This window comes from Haliotis cracherodii, unplaced genomic scaffold (assembly GCF_022045235.1).
Source record: "Haliotis cracherodii isolate W230 unplaced genomic scaffold, xgHalCrac1.p SCAF_10, whole genome shotgun sequence".
In the NCBI taxonomy this organism is placed as follows: Eukaryota; Metazoa; Mollusca; class Gastropoda; order Lepetellida; family Haliotidae; genus Haliotis; species Haliotis cracherodii.
Genome location: NW_027266265.1, coordinates 51,447,214 through 51,469,523, shown reverse-complemented (window position 1 = coordinate 51,469,523; position 22,310 = coordinate 51,447,214). Strand labels below are relative to the sequence as shown.

At 43.1% G+C, this 22,310-nt stretch overlaps 2 protein-coding genes across 2 annotated transcripts; one reads left to right on the top strand and one right to left on the bottom strand.

Moving 5' to 3' along the window:
- Positions 1-1,038: 1,038 nt before the first annotated feature.
- LOC139452223 (proteasome assembly chaperone 4-like) lies at positions 1,039-15,448 on the bottom strand. The gene is made up of 4 exons (XM_071233619.1): positions 15,198-15,448; positions 11,726-11,801; positions 2,496-2,648; positions 1,039-1,313 (listed from the first exon to the last, which is right to left on the bottom strand). Exons 1-3 carry the CDS (start codon positions 15,372-15,374, stop codon positions 2,530-2,532), a joined length of 372 nt encoding a protein of 123 aa, XP_071089720.1. The 5' UTR covers positions 15,375-15,448; the 3' UTR covers positions 1,039-1,313; positions 2,496-2,529.
- Positions 15,449-16,215: 767 nt separating this feature from the next.
- Positions 16,216-22,310, top strand: LOC139454507 (tubulin beta-4B chain-like). The gene is made up of 4 exons (XM_071236259.1): positions 16,216-16,335; positions 19,304-19,412; positions 19,860-20,215; positions 21,228-22,310. Exons 1-4 carry the CDS (start codon positions 16,279-16,281, stop codon positions 22,041-22,043), a joined length of 1,338 nt encoding a protein of 445 aa, XP_071092360.1. The 5' UTR covers positions 16,216-16,278; the 3' UTR covers positions 22,044-22,310.

Sequence of the window (22,310 nt, the reverse complement as noted above, 5' to 3'; positions counted from 1 at the left end):
TCTGCCACATGTTTTATCTTTATTTCCATTTTCAATTTTCTTAAAAAAACAAATACTTAACACAATGCGATCCAATATAGCACGCAGTTACTTCCCTTGACATGGGCACGGCTACACTGTACATCTCGTGTTATGGTCCTGGCGGCAATAGGAGTTTGGATGCTTGTTTATGTAGAGAGCCTATTTCCCAGGTTGATGGAACACAAGTGTTTAATTGTTTACATGCTAGTTGGTGGCGCTACGATCGAGCCCAGCAATTCCAGCCTAGTTTGGCAAGGGTGGGAACTGTACATTTAAAGTCAGTTAACTCTCTTGCCTCAGGAAGATTGACATCCACACCCTGCATCCCATAACACTATGCCCGCACTATTCCAGCTCTACCATCTTGGTCTGTTATAACTGTGTCCCTGGGCCAGGCAAACCGATCACTGAAAACATGTACACCCCCATGAAGATCAGAGTTAGAACTGGTCTTCAGCAACCCATGCTTGTCATAGAGGCGACTAACAGGATTCGGCTGACATGGTTGATGTATGTCATCACATCCCAATTGCCTAGATCATTGTTCATGGTGGCATTCACTGGTAGTGTCATATGTAGCTATTGCTGAGTGAGGCATTAATTTGTTTGTTTGTTGTTTAACGCCGCACTCAGGAATATTCGAGCTATATGATGACAGTCTGTAAATAATCAAGTCTGGACCAGACAATCCAGTGATTGCCATCATGAATCCATACAATGAAGGCCATCTATTAACTATTCCAGAATTTTCTTTTGATCAGTTTATAAATTTGCAATCAAAAATGTTCCGTAGAGTAGTCACCAGTTTTAAACTAATGCCGTAAAGCACACGAGTGCTGCCTTTTAATTACACTAATGTCAACTCTTGTCAGTCACTCCATTGGTCTGTCAAAGTTCGCAAAAGGTCGGTCTGACATGACCCATAATGGGATGTCCTCAGACTTTAATGAGATTGCCTTTTGGGTATTGGTATTGATGATTGCCTCAAAAAACTAAACAATGTATATCTCTACAAAATAAACTTTATTCACATATTCATGTTCGTCAACAATCATAATTAGTCTTGAGGGTGCAACATTACCATGGTACCAATGCACAGGTTCTACATTTACACATTTTCATCATCTGCTGGACCAAACGCAAGTGACTGCAAAAACACCCCTGTTTGTGTGAATGGGCTGTCCTCCTCTCTTGTCCATCCCAGTCTACTTGAGATCCATAGGGGTCGGAAGCATGCTGGCACACTTGACCAGTCTGGGAGATCTCCGACGAATTACCATGTGCTCCACAACCTACAAAACAGATCTCAGGATGAGTGAGTTAGTGAGTGGGCAGGATCTGACAATCATGATATTAGTAAATACAGTGTTCCTGTTTACCGGTAGTTACCAGTTTTTGACCAGTAAAATTAGGCTTGGACTGGTAATTCATGTGACAGTCAGTCTCTGTGTAAATCTTTGCTGTTGAACAAAACATTGTTGATAGTCAAAAAGTAAATCTTTAGAAAGAAGTCAGCTTGTCTGTTATCATCAGGGCTTGCCACTGCCTATTTTTAGTCCAAGGAAATATAATTTCCCTTTGCTTAGAGATTAAATATCTATTCGGAGTGACTTAGTCTTCAATCAGTGAAAGTGAAATATTTAGAATAAATGATAAAATTGTGATTGAACTTTGTGTGAATCTAAAAAAGTTACTTCAAAAATGACGTCACTGAACTTGTCAGCCATGAACATGATGAAAGTACATTGCACTGAAACTGATGTTGAAAGAATTAAAACTAGGTAACTTCATACAATTTTCACTTGTTCAAAGTTGGAACTGACAAAAATTGGGTGGGCCTGGTACTTTTTAGAGTTGCCAGTCCACTGGCAGTTTCAAAAGCCAGCGGGAACGCTGCACATGCGCAGCAGATCAAGGAGTGAACGAAAACCTATGATCTGTCGACAATTAGGGTAACACAAAGTAGGGTCTGGAAAAAGATGGGTGCACCATGCACATCCTGCACGCCATCTTCCCGAGGCAAGGGAGATAACTGATTATAAAATTCCAGTTTCCACCATTGTCGATCTTGGCAGGAATTTCTGGGCGCAATTGTAGCGTCACCAGTGGCTATTAGGAGTTATGTCCCTTCTATGGCCCTCTTATTGACCGATTCCACCTCTCATATCACTCACATTTGCTTCAAACAAAATGGCGTTGCACAGTCAAGACGATTTGATCGATGATCAAGATCGATATTGTAATAAAACGAGTCTTACTTCGCAATGTGCATCAAATCATGTGAGCACCTTGATTAAATACATGAAAAGATTTGAAATGTATCCCTTAAAAGCCGAGCTGGCTGTACCAGTACACATGCTTTGCAAATCCAGCAATCTTTTTTTTTCACAGTCTTATAAACCCAGAGTGACATCATCCAATTGTTCTTAAGGTTTCTCCAATAGTGGAAAACTAGTTTTCTGTACAAAAGTTACCTGAACTTAGACCATCAGATGTCTCTGGGAAGGTTCAGAACATCTCTGGCCTCTTCTTCATCTCCTCTGTAATGCGCTTCTCCACGACGGGCATGGTCAGCTGATCGTACGCCAGGTTACAGCTCACAAACACCTGCTTCCCAGTCTTCTTAGCTGCAAGAGGAACGAACAAATCATTAGTCCCACCACACTACAGACCCCACTACAGTCCCCACTACAGACACTACAGTCCCACCACACTACAGTCCCCACCACACAACAGTCCCCACCACACTACAGATCCCTGCACACTACAGATCCCACCACACTACAGTCCCACCCACACTACAGTCCCACCACACTACAGTCCCAACACACTACAGTCCCCACCACACTACAGACCCCACCACACTACAGTCCCCACCACACTACAGTCCCCACCACACTACAGACCCCACCACACTACAGTCCCAACACACTACAGACCCCACCACACTACAGTCCCCACCATACTACAGTCCCCACCACACAACAGACCCCAACACACTACAGTCCCACCCACACTACAGTCCCCACTACAGACACTACAGTCCCACCACACTACAGTCCCCACCACACAACAGTCCCCACCACACTACAGTCCCCACCACACTACAGTCCCCACCATACTACAGTCCCACCACACTACAGATCCCTGCACACTACAGTCCCACCACACTACAGTCCCACCACACTACAGATCCCACCACACTACAGTCCCACCACACTACAGTCCCACCACACTACAGATCCCTGCACACTACAGTCCCCACCATACTACAGACCCAACACACTACAGTCCCACCACACTACAGTCCCCACCACACTACAGTCCCACCACACTACAGTCCCACCACACTACAGTCCCCACCACACTACAGTCCCACCACACTACAGTCCCACCACACTACAGTCCCACCACACTACAGTCCCCACCACACAACAGATCCCTGCACACTACAGTTCCCACCATACTACAGACCCAACACACTACAGATCCCACCACACTACAGTCCCACCACACTACAGATCCCACCACACTACAGTCCCACCACACTACAGTCCCACCACACTACAGTCCCCACCACACAACAGATCCCTGCACACTACAGTCCCCACCATACTACAGACCCAACACACTACAGATCCCACCACACTACAGTCCCACCACACTACAGTCCCACCACACTACAGTCCCCACCACACTACAGATCCCTGCACACTACAGTCCCCACCATACAACAGATCCCACCACACTACAGTCCCCACCACACAACAGATCCCTGCACACTACAGTCCCCACCATACAACAGATCCCACCACACTACAGTCCCCACCACACAACAGATCCCTGCACACTACAGTCCCCACCATACAACAGATCCCACCACACTACAGTCCCCACCACACTACAGTCCCACCATACTACAGTCCCACCACACTACAGTCCCACCACACTACAGTCCCCACCACACAACAGATCCCTGCACACTACAGTCCCCACCACACAACAGATCCCTGCACACTACAGTCCCCACCACACAACAGATCCCTGCACACTACAGTCCCACCACACTACAGTCCCACCACACTACAGTCCCCACCACACAACAGATCCCTGCACACTACAGTCCCCACCATACAACAGATCCCACCACACTACAGTCCCCACCACACTACAGTCCCCACCACACTACAGTCCCACCACACTACAGTCCCCACCACACTACAGTCCCACCACACTACAGATCCCTGCACACTACAGTCCCACCACACTACAGATCCCTGCACACTACAGATCCCTGCACACTACAGTCCCACCACACTACAGATCCCTGCACACTACAGATCCCTGCACACTACAGTCCCACCACACTACAGTCCCACCACACTACAGTCCCACCACACTACAGTCCCCAACACACTACAGATCCCACCACACTACAGTCCCCACCACACTACAGTCCCACCACACTACAGTCCCCAACACACTACAGTCCCCAACACACTACAGTCCCACCACACTACAGTCCCCACCACACTACAGTCCCACCACACTACAGTCCCCACCACACTACAGTCCCCACCACACTACAGTCCCACCACACTACAGTCCCACCACACTACAGTCCCACCACACTACAGTCCCACCACACTACAGATCCCTGCACACTACAGTCCCCACCATACAACAGATCCCTGCACACTACAGTCCCCACCACACTACAGTCCCACCACACTACAGTCCCACCACACTACAGATCCCTGCACACTACAGTCCCCACCATACTACAGATCCCTGCACACTACAGATCCCTGCACACTACAGTCCCACCACACTACAGATCCCTGCATACTACAGTCCCACCACACTACAGATCCCTGCACACTACAGTCCCACCACACTACAGATCCCTGCACACTACAGATCCCTGCACACTACAGTCCCACCACACTACAGTCCCACCACACTACAGTCCCACCACACTACAGTCCCCAACACACTACAGATCCCACCACACTACAGTCCCCACCACACTACAGTCCCACCACACTACAGTCCCCAACACACTACAGTCCCCAACACACTACAGTCCCACCACACTACAGTCCCCACCACACTACAGTCCCACCACACTACAGTCCCCACCACACTACAGTCCCCACCACACTACAGTCCCACCACACTACAGTCCCACCACACTACAGTCCCACCACACTACAGTCCCACCACACTACAGATCCCTGCACACTACAGTCCCCACCATACAACAGATCCCTGCACACTACAGTCCCCACCACACTACAGTCCCACCACACTACAGTCCCACCACACTACAGTCCCACCACACTACAGATCCCTGCACACTACAGTCCCCACCATACTACAGATCCCTGCACACTACAGATCCCTGCACACTACAGTCCCACCACACTACAGATCCCTGCATACTACAGTCCCACCACACTACAGATCCCTGCACACTACAGTCCCCACCACACAACAGATCCCTGCACACTACAGTCCCACCACACTACAGTCCCCACCACACTACAGTCCCACCACACTACAGATCCCTGCACACTACAGTCCCACCACACTACAGTCCCCACCACACTACAGTCCCACCACACTACAGTCCCACCACACTACAGTCCCACCACACTACAGATCCCACCACACTACAGTCCCACCACACTACAGTCCCACCACACTACAGATCCCTGCACACTACAGTCCCCACCATACTACAGACCCAACACACTACAGTCCCACCACACTACAGTCCCCACCACACTACAGTCCCAACACACTACAGTCCCACCACACTACAGTCCCCACCACACTACAGTCCCACCACACTACAGTCCCACCACACTACAGTCCCACCACACTACAGTCCCACCACACTACAGTCCCCACCACACTACAGTCCCACCACACTACAGTCCCCACCACACTACAGTCCCCACCACACTACAGTCCCCACCACACTACAGTCCCACCACACAACAGTCCCCACCACACTACAGTCCCACCACACTACAGTCCCCACCACACTACAGTCCCACCATACAACAGTCCCCACCACACTACAGTCCCCACCACACTACAGTCCCCAACACACTACAGTCCCCACCATACAACAGTCCCCACCACACTACAGTCCCCACCACACTACAGTCCCACCACACTACAGTCCCACCACACTACAGTCCCACCATACTACAGTCCCCACCACACAACAGACCCCACCACACTACAGATCCCTGCACACTACAGTCCCCACCACACTACAGTCCCACCACACTACAGTCCCACCATACTACAGTCCCCACCACACTACAGATCCCTGCACACTACAGTCCCACCACACTACAGTCCCACCACACTACAGTCCCACCATACTACAGTCCCACCACACTACAGTCCCACCACACTACAGTCCCACCACACTACAGTCCCACCACACTACAGATCCCTGCACACTACAGTCCCCACCACACAACAGACCCACCACACTACAGTCCCACCACACTACAGTCCCACCACACTACAGTCCCCACCACACTACAGTCCCCACCACACTACAGTCCCACCACACTACAGTCCCCACCACACTACAGTCCCCACCACACTACAGTCCCACCACACTACAGTCCCACCACACTACAGTCCCACCACACTACAGTCCCACCACACTACAGATCCCTGCACACTACAGTCCCCACCATACAACAGATCCCTGCACACTACAGTCCCCACCACACTACAGTCCCACCACACTACAGTCCCCACCACACTACAGTCCCCACCACACTACAGTCCCACCACACTACAGTCCCAACACACTACAGTCCCACCACACTACAGTCCCACCACACTACAGTCCCCACCACACTACAGTCCCCACCACACAACAGTCCCCACCACACTACAGACCCACCACACTACAGACCCCAACACACTACAGACCCAACACACTACAGTCCCACCACACTACAGTCCCCACCACACTACAGTCCCCACCACACAACAGTCCCCACCACACTACAGTCCCCACCACACTACAGTCCCCACCACACTACAGTCCCACCACACTATAGTCCCACCACACTACAGTCCCACCACACTACAGTCCCACCACACTACAGTCCCCACCACACTACAGTCCCCACCACACTACAGTCCCACCACACTACAGTCCCACCACACTACAGTCCCCACCACACTACAGTCCCCACCACACTACAGTCCCACCACACTACAGTCCCACCACACTACAGTCCCAACACACTACAGACCCAACACACTACAGACCCAACACACTACAGTCCCACCACACTACAGTCCCAACACACTACAGACCCAACACACTACAGACCCAACACTACAGACCCCAACACACTACAGACCCCAACACAGACCCCAACACACTACAGACCCAACACACTACAGACCCAACAAACTACAGACCCAACACACTACAGACCCAACACACTACAGACCCAACACTACAGACCCCAACATACTACAGACCCCAACACAGACCCCAACACACTACAGACCCAACACACTACAGACCCAACAAACTACAGACCCAACACACTACAGACCCAACACACTACAGACCCAACACTACAGACCCCAACAAACTACAGACCCAACACACAACAGACTCCATCCCAACACAACAAATACAGCCCACAGAGTCAATACCTCACACTACCTTCACAGCCCGGAGCCCTACATATCCTGTACATTGACGTCCAGTATTGAGAGATAACAATTCAAATGAGATAACCAAGCTTGATATAATAATAGCCAAGTGTACCGACAACATACATGTTAGCGAAGAGTCTGTCTGCATGTCAGGAGGGGGTATTCAAGGCTATTTCCCAACACACACTCTGCCTGCTGCAGGCAGGAATACTTACCAGTTTATTTTTAGAATTTCCCAGACCTTCAGTCTGAAAATATCCTCCATTTATAGAATGTTGTTGACATGCATGTTTTCAGCATCAGGAACACAACTAATGCCCCACAACAGGTATTCGGAGATTTCTTTAACTCTCTGTTTAGTTACCTCATCATCAGTTTTTGACCAATATTTGTCAGTGGTTCAAAGGACCAGCACATAGAAAGTCTACAGGTCCTGATGGATCTCCACTAGACACAATGGTGCCGACCAAAAAAGGTTATAAATGGTATTATTTCATTCCAAATCTAGAGGCTCAACATGTACTAAATTTCAGTAATAAAATAGGAGTGGGCAACTACTGAGGAATGGGACCTGTGAAGAGTAGGAAGAATAGGTCTTCAGTGACCCATACATGTAAGAGGCGATTATGCTTGTAAAAGGCGACTAACGGGATCAGGTGGTCAGACTCGCTGACTTGGTTGATGCATGTCATTGTATCCTAATTGCGTGGATCAATGTTCATGATGTCAATCACTGGAGTGTCTGGTCCAGACTTGATTATTTTCAGACAGCTGCCATTTAGCGGGAATATTGCTGAATGCAGCGTTAAACAACAAACAAACAAATTATATGATTACCGGTAATAACAATTCCACTGGTCAAAGCATGTCATACGCTATGCCTGACTCAAGCTCTCAATGCTACTGTCAAACCCATTTGGAAGGCTAACAGCTTAAGGACACGCCACAAATCGCATTAACTATTCACCAAATAGGCTTTGCATATGATCATCTAACTGGCATATGATATGCATATATCTCAGCTTAGTAAATTTCATAACTTTCAGTAGCTTATTATTGTGGACTTTAACTGTTTAATGAACCAAAACACTTGTATTTAGAGTTGTGAAGAGTGTCTTTCATTGTATCCTGCATCTTTAAAGATTGGATACACAAGAATAAACCAATATTTTTTTTTAATAATAAATTATTTAACACATTTGTAATTATTAATTTCCAGAAATGGTTCATAATTTACTATTTTGCTGTTGTCTGTCAATGGAAAAAGGATTTAAACAAACTCAGTTAAATTCATGATATCGGAGACGTGACTCATAAAATCAGTTGCACTTAGAACGTTCCTAATATGAAAAGCATTCCACCTTCAGTTATTTAATTCAGGTGAGACCAAGAAAATTTACAAATGTCACGTTTGATTTCATTTTATTTTAACCTCTGGATGTTTGAAAATGTCAGGATATGTTTTGGGATAATAATGTGTATTTTTCTATCAAGTATTTAAATGTGCAAAGTTGGTTCAATCGTCTCTTTCTTAATGAAGTCTTAGCTGTTTGAAATCACCCAGCCTCTTTACAGCGCCCAATGCCAAAATAAACCCAGCAGGCAGAGGAGTGAAACAATTCAGCAGGCTAAAGGTTAAAGCCAAACTTGACTGAATAATCAAATTGTTGTTAGACATCTTAGTTGATCACATCAATGTGATGTTGATTATGCTGATAGTGTCATGCACCAAGTACACCACAGTACATAAGCATTCTATTATCAAATCACAAGGAGTGGTTTTGAGATAGTCCCTACCAGTGTATTAGTCATATGTACCACATAGTTATCACTGTGGTGAGTGGCTTGATATTCATCCAAACACCTCACACCCAAGTACAATGTATATCTTTTTGACCTAGATATCTAATTCTATGCACCATCACATCAGAGCAGACACGATCAAGAAATTTCATTTATTTGTTTTTGTTTGTCATTTATTAACGCCTCACTCAGTAATATTCCAGCCATACATGGTCAGTAAATAATCAAATCTGGACCAGACAATCCAGTGATTGACATAATGAACATCGATCTACCCAAGTTGGATAAGATGACAGTAAAGTTTACTTTGCTTGTGTAAACAATTTTTTTTGTCAGTCACACTATCATCTGTGACATATAGTTTCATGACAGGCCTTGCTTGCATTGTGGCCATATGTGAAGTTGGTTGGTTTGTTGTTTAACGAAGCACTCAGTAAAATTTCAGCTAAATGACGGCGGTCTGTAAATAATCGAGTCTGGACCAGACAATTCAGTGATTAATATCATGAGCATAGATCCACACAATTGGGATCAATGACATTCATGAACCAAGTCAGCGTGCCTGACCACCCAATCCTGTTAGCCGCCTCTTACGACAAGCATAGTCGCCTTTGACTGCAAGCATGGGTTGCTGAAGACCTATTCTACCCTGGATCTTCACGGGTCCCATCTGTGAAGTATCACAATGGTCATAGTGACCTCAATATAATTCAATATGGACCTGGCCAAGACGGCTGACAGAATTAAATCCACAGTGGCCTGTAAATAATCAAGTAAATACCTGGTAAAATTGTTTGCATGCAAAAAACAGTAGCAGCCCCGTCCCAACCAATTCCTGAATGTCCTATAACCGTCCCACATGAAACATGTTGGTTTCTTTGTTGTACGCCGCACTCAAAGATAATCAAGTCTGGATCATGAGCATCGATCTACGCAATTGGGATATGATGACATGCATCAGCCAAGTCAGTGAGCCTGGCCACCTGACCCTGTTAGTTTCCTTTTACAACAAGCATATTCGCCTCTTAAAAGCATTTTTAGCTAAAGACATGTTCTAACCCAGATCTTCACAGATCCAAGAAACATGTATCATGAACCAATTTGACATTACCACATCTGGTAACAGTTGAACTCAATCATGCCCAATTTTGTGAAATTTGCAACATGTTTCATATTTGACCTCTATTGACCTTGACCTCATGCTGAGCTAAACCAAAATGTTGATAACATGAAGACTCTGGCACAGAGATCATCAATACTGGTTTCATCAAGTTCCCTTCATAAATACTACAGTTATTGTGAGCACAAGATCTTTTAATGCCCAGTTCATACTGAGTGACTTCGACCTTCAAGGTCATCCAATGAAATGCAAGAACAATACTTTATATAAACTTTGTGGTCATAAGGAGGTACAAGTGGCTCAGTCTTAGGCACCGCGTGCCTTGGTCACACCAGAAACCTATGATTGTGGGTTCGAATTAAGGGTTCGCCCCTATTATGTTTCTAGGTTTGTCAGCACCATACCCCTGCTCGTGGGTTTCACCGAAGTGGTAAACGTCCGAGACCTGCATCACTTCAGGGTTTCCTCCCACATTAAGCTGTGATATAACTGGAATACTGTTAACAGCAGCGTTAAACCCAACTCACTCACTCATTCACCTAGTGGTCATACAGATATGAAATTTCCATATCAAATTGCCAAAACCTTCTGAATGAAACTGCTTAAAAGACATTGCATGAGAGTATGACCTTCAAACTGACCTTGCTGAAGACCTATTCTATACCTGGATCTTCACGGGTCTGGTTATTATAAATCTCAAATAGGCAATTACAAAGGCATTCCAAACAGGTAGCAATGTAACTGGTAACATTTTCTGTAATGTGTTTGTGCCAATAGCTTCCACAATCATGTTAACACTCTCAAAGAGCAATAAAACAAGAGATTGTATATCATCTATCATGTCTGTAGAAAGTGATATTTCATATCACACACAATCCGATTTCAAGTGTGATCAGAGTGTTGAGAAAAGCATGACACAAATGATCCATCAGGAATAAGGAATTCCAGGAATGTTCCCATATGTGATAATTCTGTGTGTTAATTCTAAATGACCAATCAAACCATTAGCCACAGTCATGACAAATGAAGCAATTAGCAAGCAACACAGCCAAATGTCAGTCTCACCCAGCCTCTGCGCCAGACTCGCTGCAATGGGGTTGGAACTGTCTCCAAACAAGTGGGTTGCAAGTGGCAGAGATTCCTAGAAACAAGGAAATAAACCATGTTAACATTGTCAGCTGTAGTGAGAACTTGTATCTGATTTTAGTGATATTGAGGTAATCCAAGCATGTGATTAATCCTAATGTGTTTATTTAAAGCATTAATTGTTTATTGTTAGGCAAGTTTATCTCTGCAGCCGTTGTAATATGTAGCTACCAGTCGACTGGTCTCGCATCAAAACACAGGACGGTGTACTCCCGGGCAGATGACAACAGAGTACGCTGATCACTGTGTCGGATAAACGAGACTGATTAATAAGTGATTTCGGTAATTCATAATTTGGTGTGTCGGAGTCGGAGTACGAGACTGATTTAATCAGTTCCCATCGTTAGTGTCGGATAAAGCCGATTGTCAGATGAGACGGATTGTCGGATTAATGAGACTTGACTGTATATCACATGGAGGCTGAGTTGAAAATGGGTTGATCAAAGTATTCAAGAATATTGCTCTTACTCCGTTTATAGTGATGGGTGTGTGTGGCGGCTTGTACTAGTCAGGACTTATGCCAGTTTATAGAGCTAGCCACTGACATACCATGCCGCAGTTTAACATGGATACCTCACTCGGACACAGAATACTGACTCCCGAGTAGAGCAGGCGTGTTTCAACCCTTTAATGTCAACCATCGGACAGGGTAACAACAAGTACCATCTCTTGACATCTTTTGTTATGATGAGACATTGGGATCAAACCAACGACCTTCTGCTTTCCTATTCAGGATGAATCAGTGATTAAAACCACCTATTATCAGATCCTGGCAGCCCAAGGGAAGCAACCATGCACTGTGAAATACAGATCCTTGACAACCCAGGGCTTGATTTACGAAACTTGATTTAACTTGCACCAGGTGCATGTTGACATGAAAACCTAGTTGCACTGGACAAAACCAGGTTGCACCCTGGTACCATAAAATTATCAAAGTAAAAACATGCACATAATTTCGAAGTACAAAGTCGGACGTCAAGCCAAAAATACCATGACAAATAACACAGGGACTAGCGATGTATGGTAAATAAAGTTGAGGTATTGAGGGTGTTCAATGATTGATGTTGTGTGGACAAGTAAGCGACAAATTAGGGTAAGGGTAAGGGTAAGCGACAAATTTGAAATAGTTTGTAGAAATGAATAGTAGGTAGCATTTTTCAAAAATAGGTTGCAATCACTATATCGAGTCCTGTAGGAAATAACACCATCTTGTTTCACTGCCTTTGATCTTGGCGTGTGTCATGGCAATAATCTAACAATAACATTGTACATCATTGCACAAAGTGGCACCTTCATCTTGGCATCAAGCATTTTAGAATTATAAATTTAGGTATTGGTACTTTTTATTTGATCCTTGCACTCGGGTGTCATTAAAGGAATATGTCAAAGTGTATATAAAACTAATTACCTAAGTGTATATAAAACTAATTACAGATACTAACTGCCGACTTGTAAGGTAGATCAGTTTAGATCTCTTATCATGTTTATGCAAATCTACACATTCCAGTGAACTTGGCCCAGAGCTATATTACCTGTAGATTAGATAGACAACATTAATCTCGCTCAATGAAACCTGCAAAGGAACATATACCTGTTCAGAGGCCAATATTCGACCCAAAATCTGCAGCAACTGTCAGTAAAAATTCCCAAACAGAAAGAGTGAATGAGTTAGGTTTAACGCCGCTTTTAACAGTATTCCAGTTATATCGCGGCGCGTCAGCTTAATGTGGGAGGAAAGGCCAAAGTGATGCAGGTCTCAGACGTTTACCACTTCTGTGAAACCCACGAGCACGGGTATTGTGCGGACAAACCTAGAAACATAATCGGGGCGAACCGGGATTCGAACCCACAATCATAGGTTTGTGGCGTGCCCAACGGACGCAACTCTGCACAGAGAACCGCTGCGCCTTAGACGACTGGGCCACCCGTGCCCCCTCCAAACAGAAAGACAGAAATTCCCAAATCATGTTAATATTGTTATAACTAATGTGTCAGCTTGCTCAAGGTGATTTGTATTTTACTGATAACAGGACCAGTAGTGCATTGAATGCAATCTCAAATTACCTTGGAAATTAAGAAAATAAGATCCTTGCAAAAATCTCAATATTAACTAAATATCAATTTATGCTTTGTTTGAAATCCTATAAAAATTCCTGATATTAGTAGCACACAGGCAACACTCGTCATTTTTAATTTATAGACTTGACAGACCTGAGCAAAAATGACAACAATCTTAGATGTTTTACTCCTCTTTTATACCTCTCATTCATAGCAGACAAGCAAGAAAGGAATACATGTTGTATTACTTCTATGTGTCTGACCCCAATATAAGTTAATTTCATAATATTTAACATACACATTTCATTTATAGATTCTCAACCTAATTTCATATATAACATTTAACACATGTATTCTGTTCATAGACTGGACACTGCTAACACTTAAAGAGAAAGGAGTCATGTCTCTGACGAAGGTACTGCATACGGATATTTACTTTAAAAACGGCAAACATCCTGCACAGATTCAGCATATATTTCTTCGCTCTTCACCAACACACTTATACTCATTTATCAATATTTATTCAAAATATAAAAAATATTAAGCTCAACAAATGTTATTTGTATCGTTTTCTTTTTTATCTACAAAAATAGTAGGGTAAGCAAACTTTGGCCTTAGTTTCCCTAGTAACCATGGTAACTGAAGTGAGGAGGTTGCTGACCATTAGCCCTTTGGCTAGAACTGTTTACAATGTATCCCCCACAGCTAACTACATGGACAATTGACTTGCGTCAGGTGATTGTGTTATGTAAGCTGTTGAATAACAGGAATAATATACACAATGAAGCATTATATGCTGACAAGCTAACTTAATAAATGTATATTATTTGTTTGTTTGTTGTTTAACGCCGCACTTAGCAATATTACAGCTATATGACAGCAATCTCTGTAAATAATCGAGTCTGGACCAGACAATCCTGTGATTGACATCATGAGCATCAATCAGGAACACTTCCGCCCATACACACAACCCCACCTTCCAAAAGTTATATATATTTACAGATAGAGTGTTTTCCAACAAAATAATTGTTTGTTGTTTTGGGGTTTGTTTGTTTTTTTGGGTTTTTTTGTTTGTTGTTGTTTTGCTTTTGTTTGTTGGTTGTTTTGGGGGGGATACGGGCGGAAGTCTTACCATACAATATCCTAAAATGTCAATTTTCACTTCAAGTACAAACATTACTGTGCAGTGTGTACAGAATAACATTATTTATACACCTCCCAAAATATGTCTCCCGAACACATGAATCAGTAGTAACTCATAATAGTAATTAACACATATGATGTTGCCTGTATCGTAACAGTTTTCCTTTTTTATATTGGAACGTTCACTTACAAATCGGCTGTTCATTGCAAGTGCCATATTTTCGAGGGACGGTTTCGCTCCAACCCAAAGATGGAAACTATCGCTCATTTTGATAACTTGATAAAACACGGTGGTATCCGTGACGCTTTCAGTAAATGTGTGCACTGTCACTTGGGGCTGTTCTGCTTTAATGTCTGAATCTGTCATCGTTTTAGTAACGAAGAGGATGTTCTACACAAAATTCTAACAACCGTCGACTCGTCCCTCTTCCGCCTCAATGAAAACACATGTTCACAGAAATGGTTGTCTGTACAACTAGTTCCATGTCATGTGTAGAAATGTAAAGTCGTGTTGTTGTGTTAGGCCCAAGGGAAAAGGAAACGCTGTCTATTTGCAACAATTTAATACTACCGACAGACATACAGACACGGTTCGAACTGTTTATAAATACAAAGAGATGTGTAAAGTAATTTTTAGAAATTGATTCTTTTCCTCAAAACTAGCCATACATTTGTCAGTATACATTTGTGTGAATTAAAAAAATGTATATGCATTCAACATGCTATCTACAAATATATAAACCATACGATCAGTCGCACAGATAATAACATTAATAAATAGTCGACAGAGGGATATTTTAAGACATCATTCATAGAGCGTTCGTATGATAGTAGTATATGAGCCATAATCACACAACACAAAGGTTGGCAGGAGCGTACCAACCAATCGTCAGCGAGTTCAAATTCTCATGACGTCACGCTCAACGAAGAAGTATTATTACGCTTAGTTCGGTCAGACATAATAATTATGCAATAAAAATGCCGATATATATAAATACATCAGTGCATATCATCTCCATGAAACAACATAACTCTTAACTTAAGATTAATAAAGATGAGTAACCACGGATACAAATACCATAAGTAACATTTTGGCTGGCGAATTAGTCCCTCAATCCTTTTCAACCAATGAAAAGCGAGAAAATTGCGGAGGAATTCCACTTTGCATATAAATACTCGTCCCGAACTTTCGAGGCCAGTATCAACGGTTAATCCGTCGGGAAGCACGGTGTGCAATACACATTAAACTGTTATCGCCTAATTACAACAATATGCGTGAAATCGTTCATATCCAGGCCGGACAATGCGGCAACCAGATCGGTGCTAAGGTAAGCCATGGACAAATATTGCAAGTTTTAAGGATTTACCATTATACAATTCCATGGAATAGGAGATGCTCCCTCCCACTTTGACATGCCAGATGGGTGCGGTGTAGCTCAAATATCGGTAGATGACAACATTGAAATTAAAAGACCAAGTGCCTTCCACCTTATTCGTTTGTTTAATCTGGCCAGAAATAAGTAAACGTGTTTCATATAGCTAAAAGGTATGAAATACGGTTCTAGTGGTCCATTTAAACACCCATCGCCTGTGACCTATTTTCATGTGTTCGTTCATTCTGTAACCCATATTGAGGATGATATTAATATTAATGTGATGCTGTCTGACATTAATTATCAATCCCCGAATTAGAGATTAGATTCACCGAATAATCATGTTAAATATATATCAACATTTATGCGATCATTCAATACTGAGTCAGTCCTAGGCGTGCTATCTTGCTTATCCTCATAACTGGTACAGTTTAGTCAACATGTACGACATTTTGATGGGAGTGATTGTAATCATAAGATGGCTGTTTATCATACTTGTTACTTAAGCAGCTCAAGTTTCGTGATTCAGACCAGTAGTGAATAATTAAGAAACAATAATTTGGAGTTTGCGCATTAGGTGATGTTGTGATGTTCGCAGTTAGGTCGACTGCACCAATGTAGATCTGGGGCTGAATCATCGCGCTGTGTCAGTTGTTTGTGAAGGATGGCCTTGTTAGTCAACTGATTACCTCCAGAAGGTTGAAAATACATTACATAGTTTGAAGTACTAATTACTAGGAAATATATCATCATTATTTACGCAAGTTTCTAACCTACGTAGTAGTAAAGTACAGATTCTTTTACTTTAGGCTTTTACAAAAATGAAAGTCCGACAACTGGTAGATAGTGTACAACTCTAAAATTGTAATTTTAAAATGCATTATCACAGATATCTCTCTCTCTCTCTCTCTCTCTCTCTCTCTCTCTCTCTCTCTCTCTCTCTCTCTCTCTCTCTCTCTCTCTCTCTCTCTCTCTCTCTCTCTCTCTCTCTCTCTCTACCTGTAACGTGGGATACCCTTAGTGTGAGAACTGCGTGGCTATTATGACATCACAATACTCCGTGTGGTCCATAAACCCATTGTGACGCCACAAAACTGACGTCATTCTAGCACCGTTTGTAGACAGGGCAAATGTCATCAAGATTAGCCAATCACAACACGCACCTGCTCACACTCTCCTTCCCAGAGTTCCATGCGACTAGCATAATACCTCTGCCACAGACCAGCGCCATATGACGATTCGTCACATTTTACTCAATCCATTCAAGATATTGCAGGGATGTGAAATCTCCGCGGAAAACGTGGAAATCGCCTTTTTAAAACAGTAGTTCCCGTAAAAAATGATCGAAAACCGGAAAACCGTCGCGGATTGTCCTGTTTTCGATCAAAGCTTTCAGCAGTATAGGTTTTCGGACATCAAACGTTTTCTATCACGAATACTTGCTCTATAACGTGGGGTGTGGTGTCACACAGAAATTGTAAAGAGTCTGATGATGGCTTGTTTTTAAGATAAAGTTGTCTTTTAGTCTTTTTAAGTGAACGTTAGTGAATGAGATGTTTTACCGTTGTTCGTGTGATTAGCGAGAAAACTATGAATGTTTCGTCAGCGTCCGAAAACCCATAACATGGGGATATATGTTGTATTGATGTCTTATATTTGCTATGGAGTTTTGTTTTGTTTTGTTTTCAACAAAAGGTAAGTTGCTTGTCCCCAGACCCCCCTAGACTTCTCCTGTTTTCGGAAACCTACTCACATCCCTGATATTGCATATATGTTTAATCAGTATCATGTTTGACAAATCTACACATTTAGATAAACATAATTATGTCTTAGAATGGTTTGCTTTCACTGAGAAAATGTCCTAAAACGTGAAAAACTATTTCTACATGCGTAGTTATCAGCGCTTTACAATGGTTGTACGGCCTTCATCGAAGCCACACTGAGAGCTAGCGATGCGGGCACTTTGATGTATAATGATATATTGTCATGCACCTCACTGTCGCAGTTGTAGTAGCATATCTATGTAACTATGCAAAACACTATGTGAAGTGCACAGAAAGGCTTGCATAAGCCCAGTTGGTTCTGATTTCGGAATAAGCGTGTTTGTTTATAAAGAGAAAAGTCCGGCCACGTGATATGTAAATTAGCCTGTGGTAGCGGTGTAATGCTGTCACCAGTGCACCGGAGTGTGACCTGCTCACTGACGACGAACGGCTTACATTTCGGAGTCAATGATACAATGGATCTCACAGGTAGCCATACAACCGAAACACACCGCTTGCGTTGTTTTTGATTGTAGATCCATGCCAAATTAAACACTACACAGTAAAAAGTTGTATTTGGATACTACCAAACTGAAAACAATTTGTTTTTTATCGGCACCAAGCTGCAGAGAATAACCAAAAATTAACGCAAGCTTCTTAATTAAATGCAAGAAAAAGCCAACGAATAAGATTAAAGGAATTATCTAGAAAAAAATGTAACGTAAACAAGCAGATGTCTGGAATGCTCTTAAAACAACATTACGAGGAATAAGATTAATATAAAACTGCCTAACATGAGAAAAATACATGTATATGTAAATTCCAACAAATAAGAATATAAACGCACAGAAAATGTCAACGATATGAAGAAGATTCATTTATTGTTATATTATTATTTTTTAAATTACTTCCGGTTTATCTTCATATGGCAATTTAATAGATGATCAGCAATTCCTGGTTACTTTTAAAACTGGACCTGGCACTACTTTTTTGGCATAGTGTAATAATACATGGCACAATACATGAAAACAAACAAATTTTAAAACAACATTGTCATATAGAAAGTATAAAACGATTATTAGTCAGTTGGGATACACTAATGTCCTCGGAATGATTTTCATTTTGATTTTTTTCACTAAGTTATTACTGCTATTTTCCAGTTCTGGGAAGTGATATCTGATGAGCATGGCATTGACCCCACCGGCACCTACCATGGGGACTCTGATCTTCAGCTAGAGAGAATCAACGTGTACTACAATGAAGCCACAGGTCTGTACACAGGGCAAGAAATACATATGGTTAATGTGTCACCAATGTGGAATTGTTGAGATAAATATGAAAAGTTTTCTTTATGACATATTCAGAAATAATTGTCAGTGCAAATGGTAACTCCTTTTACACTTGTATATCCTTGGAAGACCATGTAGTAATGTTATGGTCTCCAGCTACAGGTAACTCAATATATTGTCAGTCTTAATATTGTAAAGTCTTAATTTTGATTTTGATAAATTCTAGTTATGTTTTAATTTCAATAAAGACTGGTTAAGTCTTAATGTTGCTTTTATTGCTCAGATTGATTTACCTTTGTCCAAACAGTTAATCATTTACATATGAAAGGGGTTATGGTCATTATACTATAAACAGTGTTAACACTAGGTGAATACGAATGTATGTTATATTGGGGATAAGTTATTTGTTAAACATATGTTTTTGCAGGAGGCAAGTATGTGCCCCGTGCCGTGCTGGTCGACCTGGAGCCAGGCACCATGGACTCTGTCCGATCTGGTCCCTTCGGACAGATCTTCCGTCCAGACAACTTCGTCTTCGGTCAGAGCGGTGCTGGCAACAACTGGGCCAAGGGTCACTACACAGAAGGTGCTGAGCTGGTAGACTCCGTGCTGGACGTGGTCCGCAAAGAGGCAGAGAGCTGTGACTGTTTACAGGGCTTCCAACTGACCCATTCTCTGGGTGGTGGCACTGGGTCTGGCATGGGCACCCTCCTCATCAGTAAAATCAGGGAGGAGTACCCTGACAGAATCATGAACACATTCTCTGTTGTACCATCACCAAAGGCAAGTGTCCTCTAAAAGTCATATACTGAAAGGCTGATTGTGCATGTTAGTATTCATCTTCCCGAGGCAAGAGAGTTAACTGACTTTTAAAAGTCCAGTTTCCACCCTTGCTGAACTATGCTGGAATTCTTGGGCTCGATCGTCGTGCTACCAGTGGCTATTATGAGTTATGTCCCAACTAAGGTTCACCTATGGACTAATCAGATTCCACCTCTCGTTTCACTTGCATTTGCTTCAAACAAAATGGAGGCGCCCAGTCAAGACCATATGATCGATAATCAAGATCTATATTGTTATAAAATGGGTCTTACATCGTGAAGTGCATCAAATCATGTAAGCATCTTGATTAAAAACATGAAAAGATTTGGAACATATCTGTTGACAACAAGTTTTGCGAAGCACATGTTTTGCAAATTTTGCAATCGAACGAAATCTGCACGACAGTTCACAAACCGGATTTTGATTTCATTGCGCGATTTTGAGTAGTATATATTAAAACATCATCAAGGTACCTTGCTCTATCTGTAGATCACAAGACACATTACCCAATGTTTTTCATCAATAGTATCAAAAACGTTCAGTTATAAACAAATTCATATCAACAAAGTTACCCACCTATTGACTACAGAGTGGTTGATAATTTCACATAATAAAACACATTATGTGCAGTCTAAAAACGCTAGATCCGGAGTGCCTATCAGCCCTTTGTGGTGACAATGGTTCAATTGTTGAAGAGAAGCTTGGCCTGCTGGCAGTCAGAGCATAATTCAAGTTTTTCGAAATTACCTATCAGCATTTTATGATGTACCCAATGTTACACAGACAGTGTCTAGGTAACACATGTGACGCTTATTACAATGTTAAGTTTGAAATGACCCCAGACAGTGTAGCATTGTAGGGTCCGCTTTAAGATCACCAATAAAAGCATTAACCTTTGAGGAATATATCGGTGACAGACTAGTTTCTCGAAGCATAGTAAAACGTGTTATAATTTGTTTGTTTTTCACTGCAGGTTTCCGATACAGTGGTGGAGCCTTACAACGCCACCCTCTCTGTACATCAGCTGGTTGAGAATACTGACGAAACATACTGCATTGACAATGAGGCCCTCTATGACATCTGCTTCCGAACATTAAAGCTCACTACGCCTACATACGGAGATCTCAACCATCTTGTCTCCGCAACAATGTCAGGGGTGACAACCTGCCTCAGATTCCCCGGTCAACTGAACGCTGATCTCCGTAAACTTGCAGTCAACATGGTGCCCTTCCCCCGCCTTCACTTCTTCATGCCAGGGTTCGCTCCCCTTACTTCCAGAGGAAGCCTACAGTACCGTGCACTCACCGTGCCCGAGCTCACCCAGCAGATGTTCGATGCCAAGAACATGATGGCTGCCTGTGATCCCCGTCACGGTCGCTACCTGACTGTGGCTGCCATGTTCCGTGGACGTATGTCCATGAAGGAGGTTGATGAGCAGATGCTCAACGTCCAGAACAAGAACAGCAGCTACTTCGTTGAATGGATCCCCAATAACGTGAAGACCGCTGTCTGTGACATTCCACCAAGAGGCCTCAAGATGTCGGCTACCTTCATCGGCAACAGCACCGCCATCCAGGAGCTGTTCAAGCGCATCTCCGAGCAGTTCACAGCCATGTTCAGAAGAAAGGCTTTCCTCCATTGGTACACTGGCGAGGGCATGGACGAGATGGAGTTCACCGAGGCCGAGTCCAACATGAACGACTTGGTGTCGGAGTACCAGCAGTACCAGGAGGCTACTGCTGAGGAAGATGCAGAATTTGAGGAGGAGGGAGAAGAAGAAGCTGAATAAACAAAGCTCTTGCTTTCAGTCCTCCAGTTCCACGACCAAACTTACAAGGCTATCCAAGCTTCATGTGACAGTATTAAGAACCACTTGCTTTCTTCTTGACATTTCTTGTTCTATTATTCTTCCTGTACCCCTTGGTCACATTTTACTATATGTGTGTGTCAGTTTACATTTTTTGTGTAAAGAACACAGTCTTTGAAGATCTTTTGTCTTCCGTCTCCGTGAAATGTTAAGTTGAAACTAATTTGAATAAAGCTGTCAGTATTGCAA

Bases quoted from the DNA above. Each gene is read 5' to 3' on its own strand.
- LOC139452223 (XM_071233619.1), bottom strand. From the start codon at position 15,374: ATGACAGATTCAGACATTAAAGCAGAACAGCCCCAAGTGACAGTGCAC. The intron at 11,802-15,197 runs GTAAGTGAACGT...CCTTGTTTCTAG, and splicing joins TTGCAATGAACAGCCGATTT to GAATCTCTGCCACTTGCAAC. The intron at 2,649-11,725 runs GTGAGACTGACA...TTCCTCTTGCAG, and splicing joins GAGTCTGGCGCAGAGGCTGG to CTAAGAAGACTGGGAAGCAG.
- LOC139454507 (XM_071236259.1), top strand. From the start codon at position 16,279: ATGCGTGAAATCGTTCATATCCAGGCCGGACAATGCGGCAACCAGATC. The intron at 16,336-19,303 runs GTAAGCCATGGA...GCTATTTTCCAG, and splicing joins GCAACCAGATCGGTGCTAAG to TTCTGGGAAGTGATATCTGA. The intron at 20,216-21,227 runs GCAAGTGTCCTC...TTTTCACTGCAG, and splicing joins CTGTTGTACCATCACCAAAG to GTTTCCGATACAGTGGTGGA.